Source organism: Stegastes partitus, unplaced genomic scaffold, assembly GCF_000690725.1.
Source record: "Stegastes partitus isolate 25-593 unplaced genomic scaffold, Stegastes_partitus-1.0.2 Scaffold143, whole genome shotgun sequence".
Classification (NCBI taxonomy): Eukaryota; Metazoa; Chordata; class Actinopteri; family Pomacentridae; genus Stegastes; species Stegastes partitus.
The window spans coordinates 305,685-314,523 of NW_007577874.1; the positions used below are offsets into that span (position 1 = coordinate 305,685).

An 8,839-nucleotide genomic window follows, 5' to 3' on the forward strand; every position below is an offset into this window, starting at 1 on the left:
CAACACGTATGTACAGAGTCATGCGTAGTCAGAGAAGAAGAATGCTGCACGGCCTGTCTGAGAGGGATCACCGTTTTCAGGTTGTTTTGTAAGAAACTCAAAATGAATTCAAAGAGACACGGAACGACCACATGAAGACACAAAAGTGTTCCTAGTGGGTGCAAAGTGGCAGTGAAAGACCACAGAGAGACACTGAATTACTTAAAATGACATCAGAGGGACACAAAATGAACAGATAATGACACAAACTGAACCCTAGTGGGTGCAAAATGTTTGTAAAAGACCACGGAGAGACACTGAAAGACCACAAAAAGACCTTAAATGACTTAAAATGAGCTCAGAGGGATGCAAGATGAACACAAATGGATGGAAAATAACGATAAAAAGATGCAAAATGATGTCAGAGTGACATAAAAGGACCAGATAATGACACAAACCAAACCCTAATGGGTGCAAAATGACAGTAAAAGGCCACGGAGAGACGCTGAAAAGATGGAAAACGACCATAAAAAGACAGAAAAGGAGCTCAGAGAGACACAAAATTATCCCTAATTGGTGCAAAATAACAGTAAAACATCATGGAGAGACAAAAGGACCAAAAGTAGACGGACAAATACCCTAAACAGACATAAAATTACTTAAAATGACATCAGAGGGACCCAAAAACGACCAGATAAGGACACAAAAGGATCACTAATGGGTGGAAAATGATAGTAAGACCACAAAATGATGGAAAACGACCATAAAACAACATTTAAACTCCTTAAAATGACCTCAGAGACACAGAATGGTCACATAAACATAGAACATGACAATAAAAAACTTAAAATGACTTGAAATGTCCTCAGAGAGACACAACATGTTCCCCAAATGGTACAAAACGATAGTAAAAGATCATGGAGAGAGAAAACGATGGAAAACTACCTTAAACAGACATAAAATGACTTTAAAATGACCTCATAGGGGAAGATAATGACCACAAACAGATGGAAATCTAGCTTAAATAGACATGAAATGACTCATAATGACCTCCGAGAGACACAAAATGACCCAAAAATATGGACAACTATCCCAAAAAGACCTAAAATGATCTTAGAGAGACACAAAAACGACCACAGTGACACAAAATGATCCTTATTTGTTGTTAAATGGGATAAAAGACCATTTAGAGACACTGAAGGGCCACAAAAAGACTTAAAAACAACATAAAATGATGCAAAACACCAGATTCTGACCAAAAACGACCTGCAGTAGATGCATGATGTCAGTAAAAGTCCATGAAAGGACACATGAGCACCACAAAGAGATGAGAAACGACCTCAAAGAGAAGAAAAATGACCCCAACAAGAGACAGAATTTTTCCAAACAGGTGCAGAACAATGAAATCTGGACCCACAAGTGTTTTCGTGGCATCATGTGCTGATAGCTGTCTGTGTGTTCATGCAGACTGGAGCTGCTAATATCTCATTCTGAACACGTTCAGTTTGCGTTTTTCTGACGCGCCGGTGAAGTAAAAAGCCACCGAGGTAGTTTTTGTTGTCCTAATTGCTTTTGTGGCGGCGGCGGCGGCGCATCGGTGCTCTGGGCGTCTGAACACAGCTGCTGTTCCAGCAGCGAAGCAGACAGGCCGCTAATCTGACTTACGCAATGCTAATTCATATCTGTTGTTTGTCCCCTTTGGGCCAGACGAGGTAGACGGAGTCCGGCGGCCCCGCTGATAAATCTCCTGCCGACGCCGTCTGGGGACTTTATTTTAAAGTCTTGTTTTAATTTGACCTCTGGTTTGACTCGTGCATCAGGAAGGGAGGGAGAGGAGAGAGTTTCAAAATAAAACACGCCCACTCGTTAAGCGGTTTCACCTCCGAATGGAAACAGACGAGCTGTAGGCAGCACGGGCCTCCAATGAATCTGGTACCAGACCAAAACTAGTCTATGTGTGTGATAAGAGTTAAGATTTAAACGTTTAAGCTGTCAGCACTTCTCTACCTACTTGGTTTAAGGTTAGTATGTTTGTAGGACACGTTCATAAACAGAAAAAAAAGAGAGGAAATCAGAGTGTTTTGTATTTCTGTCACAGAAAAAAAAAGGTTAATAAAACTAAATTATTTATTTAAAAAAAATTTGAATAATAAAAAAATGAAAAAAAAAGATATTTCAAAAACCTGAGTAATTATTAAGGATAAAAGGGTAAAATAAAAAGAGAGACATCAAGAGAAAAAAGAAAATAAATGAAGTAGATATTTAAAAAAAAAATATAATCATAAATAAATTCTTAAATATATTTGAAAAAATTCACACAGAAAATTAAGGTATAAAAAAACTATATAAACAGTAAAAAGTTAGTGAAACATTTAAATTACATTTTTAAAAAAATCAGTATTACTAAATTCCTATAATGAAGAGTAAATGTGGGTTAAAAAATGAAGGTAAAAAATTAAAAATGCAAAAGAAAAAAACCCCAAATCCATAAAATTCAAAAATAAAACAAGTTTAATAATTATAAATACCCATAATAAATGTAATAAAAACATATATGTGAGCGAAAAAATAGTTAAGAAAAGAAAAAAACAAATGAAAAAATAAAACTAAATCGTTATTACTAAATACGTATCATAAAAATATTTAAATTACAAAATGAAGGTAAAAACTGTGAAAAAATACACAAAATTAAAAAATACATCAGACTACATAATTATGAATAATAAATACCTTTAATATATGTAATAATGATAATAGAAGTGACTTAAAATGAACATTAAAATGCAATTAAAAAATGTGTTCAAAAAATATTAATCAAAAAATATCCATAATAAATATAATAATAAATATGTGTGGGAATTTAAAAATATTAGGTAAAAAAATTTTAAAAAGAAAAACATGAATAAAAAACAAAATCTCCAAAAGCCCTTAAATGATGTGAGTTATTCCAGAACTTGGTGCTAATCAGACTGAGCCACCCACATAACCGGTGTGTCGGATAAAGGTCGCCTCGGTGTGAACGCAGCCTGAGCAGGTTGGAATCACAGCAGCGTCGAGCTGTTAGCAGTTTTCCTCCGCAGCCTGTTTTTCAGGTGAACGTGCTGCGACCTGCAGCGGTGACGCCGCCAGCGTCACGCGGCGGGCCGCAGGTGCTAATTAGCGTGTCAGCGTATCAGGTGTGTGCTAACGCTGACCTCTGTGATTACAGGATGTGCACCAGGATCCAGAGGACTCGGTGGGCGACGACGACTCCATGCCCGCCTGCACCGTAAGTCCACCTCCTCCTCTGCTCACATCGCACAGACAGCAGGCTCCAGATTGTGTTTGGAGGTTTCTGTTAGCCTTGCCTGACATTTAGTGGGCTTCAGCTGTAAACACAGAGAGCCCTGTGTTTGGACTGACAACACTGTGGACTCGGCAGCTGCTACAGATCTGCAGCCCTGAGCCCGACTGGCTGGTATTGACGTGTAAACAGCCCTTCCGGTCATTCCTACATCGACTCGTGTGTGTGTGTGCGTGTGAGCTTCAGCTGCATTCACACAAAGCAGAGTTTTGCTCTTAGATGATTTATCCGCTGTTTGAGAAAACTGACGCCTACTCCTGCAGGATAATTGCTGGTATGAAAGTGAAGCACAATGTGGCTCAACATTAAAGTCATGAGTCATGTTGGAGCGGAACAATCCTCCCTCGGATCCTCCGCGCCGCTCGATACCATCGTTTATTTGCGATGCTCATCACATTCTTGGAGTTATTTTGGGATCAGATGTTGGTCTTTAGGTAAATCCACCTTCTCCTTCCTGTGGCCCAGTTTCAGACTTCAGCGCTAACTTAGTTTTGATCGTAGCGCGCTTTGAAACGCATCCGGTCATGAGTGGGTTAGTGAGCAGGCCGACTGGGAGCAAGTCAGAAGATGGAAATCAAAGCACAGCGATGCATCAGCAGCTCGTCGTAAGTGGATTTCTAGACGTGAGTTTTTATAATTCATAAAAACAGGATGCAGGCCAGCAGAGGTGATGCTCAGCGTTCAGAGGAGAAGCTTCATGCACGTGAAGCCGTGTTCACGTTACGGTTTACTGCAGCTCTGCAGAAATCAGGCCTGGGTCTGAACGAGGGATGCAAATGTTCAATAGTTTCCTTAATTGATAATTGGCAGGCTTATCAATCAATATTTAATGGAGCTGATCATTACACTTCCTGGTTGTGGTCATGTAACATGTGTTGTTGTCACGCGTTGCTCGCCGTTCGTACATTTACTCGATCAGCAGGATGAGGTAACGTTGGATCAAACACTGATGTACATATGGCTGCAGCTTTAACCAGCTAAACCCCCACAATGCTCTCTGCTGCCAACAAGGAACTGACAGAAGTCGGAGTGGCGCCTCCTGTGGTCGTTCAACAGCAAGAGGCTCCACCTGGTGGCACGGCCAGGTACTACAATGATGTACGATGCGTTTAACTGCAGTTACGGTTGTTACGCTAGCGGCTGGAGCGGCTATGTCCACGCAATGCTAAACATTAAAGGCCTCGAGGCCAAAGCTAGCTGCAGACATCACCTCAAACTGACCAGTAAGAGGTGGGAAATAGCTGTAATGAGACACGACATGACCCATAACGGACGCAGAATAACTCCAAACGTGTTTTTGACGAGAGAAAGGACTGTAAAGGGATGCAAAACCTCCACAAGGACACATAGATCGACCATGAAGAGACACAAGATGATCCCTAATGGATGTAAAATCACTTCAAACAGGCGCAGGATGAAAGAAAACGACAACAAAGAGCCAAAAAATGACTGTAAAGAGAAAGAAAATGATGCCTAATGGATGCACAATGAGTCCAAATGGGCACAGAACACCACAAACAATTGCAAAATAACTATAAAAACTGACAAAATGACTCCTCAGAGACACACATCAATCCAAAAGGGCACAAAACGGACCGCGATGAGATGGAAAATGATCATAATGAGACACAACATGACCCCTAACGGACACAGAATGACTCCAAGTGTGTTTTTAATGATAGAAAATGACCACAAAGACAAACAAAACGATCCCTAATGTATGTAAAATGACTCCAAACAGGCGCAGAACGAAAGAAAACGACACAAAACAACTGTTAAGAGAAACAAAACGATGCCTAATGGATGCACAGTGACTCCAAATGGAGCACGACACCTCAAAGAGATGCAAAATAACTCCTTAGACACGGAAAATGGTGCAAAATGACTGTCAAGACACAAAACAGTTGCAGAAAAATAAAAAAACAACCTAAACAAGACACGAAATCGAACCAAATGGACACAAACCGGACCACAGTGATGCCAGAAAGGTTTTTAAGGATAGAAAACGACCACAAAGACACAAACAAACAAGTTTTGGGCAACAAAAAAGTTCTAGCGTGATGTTTTTGTTGGTTTGTCTTATTTCACATTCTTGACTATTGTGCAATCACACAATGACGAAGATAAAATTAAACCCTAAAATCATTAACAGATAATTATGCAGTGTGTGTGTGTGTGTGTGCGTGTGTGTGTGTGTGTGCGTGTGTGCGTGTGTGCAGTCTGACAACAAACTGGGACTTACAATATAAAACTGCTGCTGGTGTTTAATCAGCAGAGGACGCACAGTGCTTGTTCCACACATTTAATCCTGGTTTTGTTGCCCGGTGCATTTACTGTCCAGCTTTTGCAGCTGTGAGAAAAAGCTCCTGGCTTTGCTCCTGCCCAAAGAAACGCAGTTTGTTATCAGCTGCTGGCGGTCTTCGGGCAGAGTGATTGAAGGGTGACTCAGCGTTGTGCGTTCAGGTGACTCAGCGTTGTGCCTTCAGTCCGTTTTCAGTCCGTCGTCGCAGATAATCCTGAACTCTGATCCGACGGACAGAAATCTAATTAGACCTCGATCTGAGCTGACGGATTCATAACCTCCCGTTTGTCGGACCAGTGGAGGCGTTCTGGAGGTTATTTCTATGAAACTCGTCGCTTGTAGCTCCGGAGTTTCACCTGCGCCGGAGCTGAGCGGACGGGTTTGGTTGACGTTTGAATAATAATGATAAGCTGGGATGCGGTGGACTGTGGACTGTTCTACACGGAGCTCGTTTCTGACTGTCGTAGTTCAGACTGTGGTTGAAGTTTGAATTTAAATGCTCACGTTTTGCTGCGACGCTCCAACTCTGTATTACAGTCGTGACTCGATGATCCGACACTAAATGTAAAACCTTCTGTTATGTCGGATTGTCAAGATGGCGGTCCAGATACGAAGAGGGCTTGATGCTGGAAGGCTCATTAGTTGGTAATATTTATTGTTCATGTTATAAGAACTAGTAGGGATGGTCCCAATAGCACTCTGGATGTTCAGGCCCAATTAATGATGAATATCAGAACATTCGTCCCGGTCGGGGGACACTTCCACCCCGGGGCAGCGCTCTGACGGGGTGGAAGTGTCCAGAACACACAGGCAGTACTTGGCTGCTGATGCTAGTTTAGTTAGCGCTCACACTTCTGTTTCCTCCATCGGTGGCGGCGGGGGAGTGGCAGATACGCTCCACCGTTACCATCCATGTTTACTTCCGTAAACACTGAGCACGCTCGCTGCGTGTGACGTCGTCGTGTCCTCTTCTGCGCATGCGGGACACTTTTGGCTCGTATGAAGTTCACACAGCAGATCACATACAAGTCGCATTGAACTGGAAACGTGAAGGAAGTCACAAAGAAATCCTCATTGAGCATCAAGTCCTGCAGTGTGAACGTAGCCAATCTGTGGGATTGTTCAGTCAGATAATACGCCGTCATCCTGATTGGTGACATTAAATGTCATGTCGGAGTCACAATCCAAGGCTGTCGCTATGTTAAGGCTGTTTTTATGGGTTCTGTTGGTTTTTCCTAAAAACCTGTCGGATAGCAGGTTTAGGATCGTTAAGGGTCGATTACCGGATCAGGACTGTGTTTCATTTCCAGTGTTACGAGCAGGTCATAACATAAACAGGTTTTTCTTCTAAATTACTTTACAGGCTTTTCTCTAAACGCTGCTGTTTTTTTCTTATAAAACTCTGGATGCACCCACGTCTTCAGGTGTTCATGAATTATTATTCAAAAGCAGTAGTTTGGACGAGTCCACACACGGGAAAGCGACCAATTTACAAGAGAACACTGACTCTGGATCCAAACGCATCCACAGATAATTAGATCTGATTTACAGTCATCACACAGTCGATCAATTAAAAAGCAGCTGCACTCCAATAAAGTCGTCACATCATAATCGCGCTCTACGTGAAGCGACAGATGGAAAAAAAAGAAAAGAAATGTTTTGTCGCCAGCTGGGAGATAAAAGATAATGAGTGGTGATAATGTTTGTTCCAAGTATTAAATTTATGTAATAAAGGCTGTAAAAGTACGAGGCGCTGCTTTTTTGTTTTGTTTTATTGCCTTTTTTTATTTCTACTGGTCTGCAAGTTTTTATTTCCGCTCACTTGATAAATGGACAATAAAGTGTGCATGAGGAGGCTGGAGGAGTCCCCCGCGGTCGTCTTGTTTACTTTCATTTTCAGTCACTGTTTGCTTTTGTTTATCGTACAAGACAGGCTGGTGAAGTTCAGGTTCTAAAGCTGCTTGATCACATTTAAGAAAAGATCAAGGTTTAGGTTTAAACATCCACATTCAGGTGTTGTCCAGTTGCTGTTTTTAGTCACCGTTTTCTGTCCCTTTCAGCCACTGTTTGCTGGTGAAGTTCAGGTTCTAAAGCTGCTTGATCACATTTAAGAAAAGATCAAGGTTTAGGTTTAAACATCCACATTCAGGTGTTGTCCAGTTGCTTGCTTTTGCTTTCAGTCACTTATTTTTAATTTAAGTTTAGCTAAAACAGGTTAAAACATTAAAACATTTCTAGTCTATCGTTATATTTACTTTTAGTTGCTGTTTTCTGTTTGCTTCAGTTTGTCCGACATGACTGCTCGGTTAAGTTTAGAAAATGATCAACGCTTAAGTTGAAATACGTCCTTTTTAGTCGCTGTTTAACTCCGTATGTTTTCTTTTCAGACGTCGTTTTCAGCTGCTGTTATTTGACCCTTTCTTCAGTTGCCATCTGCGCTTGTTTATCCTACGAAACTGGTTGGTTAGGTTCAGGAAAAGATCATATTGTAGGTTAAAATACCCGCATTAAGCTTTCTGTCAGGCGTCGTTCACTCACTTGCTTCTGTTTATCGACAAAATTATACTTAAAGATTCTAGTGTGGATTAAAATACGCCGTCTTTTCTGTGTGTTGAGACTGTGTGACTTTAACAAATATGACGTCTGTGAATTAGATTTTAATCATTCCATGTTAGTGAGTGTTTTGCTCAGTTTAACCGTTGTTTTGTTGTTTTTACGCTACATGAGGTAGTCGGTTTGTCTCGTACTGTTGCTCCGACACTTCAGTACTTTCTGTGATCCAAACAGTTCCCGTCCAAAGCCTATTGATGATGACATCCTGTAGTGGAACAGCAGCTCCAGAGGGCTACGTTCCACCCAGAACGTCTGAGCAGAACATCAGCTGTCTGTCGGCGATGGTTCCCTTTACAGCTGCTGTGTGACTCTGTTAAGGATGGTGTCGGTTCTCATCGACTCCCTCATCCACCGGGGCGCTCTGACATATCGACGCTCGAAGAAGCTTGATCCACTTACACTGGATCCGATCCAGCTCCTGGTTCGGTTCGGGGTTCCTCAGGAGCCCAGTAACGATTTCATGGACATAAATACTGGCTGGACGTACGCATCGCTCCGCTTTAACAAACTGTAGTGGTCGGGAGCCACGAGAGCGTTCGGCATCCGCAGTCTGATGTTTGCACCCGAATCAGACAGATCTGACTTTGATCTTACTTCCAGGG

At 41.7% G+C, this 8,839-nt stretch overlaps 1 protein-coding gene across 1 annotated transcript in view; it reads left to right on the forward strand.

The window, feature by feature from the left end:
• The window catches only part of rps6ka3b (ribosomal protein S6 kinase, polypeptide 3b), a 76,443-nt gene that overhangs the window by 15,841 nt on the left and 51,763 nt on the right, over positions 1-8,839 (forward strand). Inside the window, exon 2 of the mRNA XM_008279067.1 lies at positions 3,188-3,247. Within this exon, the coding sequence (XP_008277289.1) occupies positions 3,188-3,247 (60 nt within the window). The remainder of the gene's footprint in view (positions 1-3,187; positions 3,248-8,839) is intronic.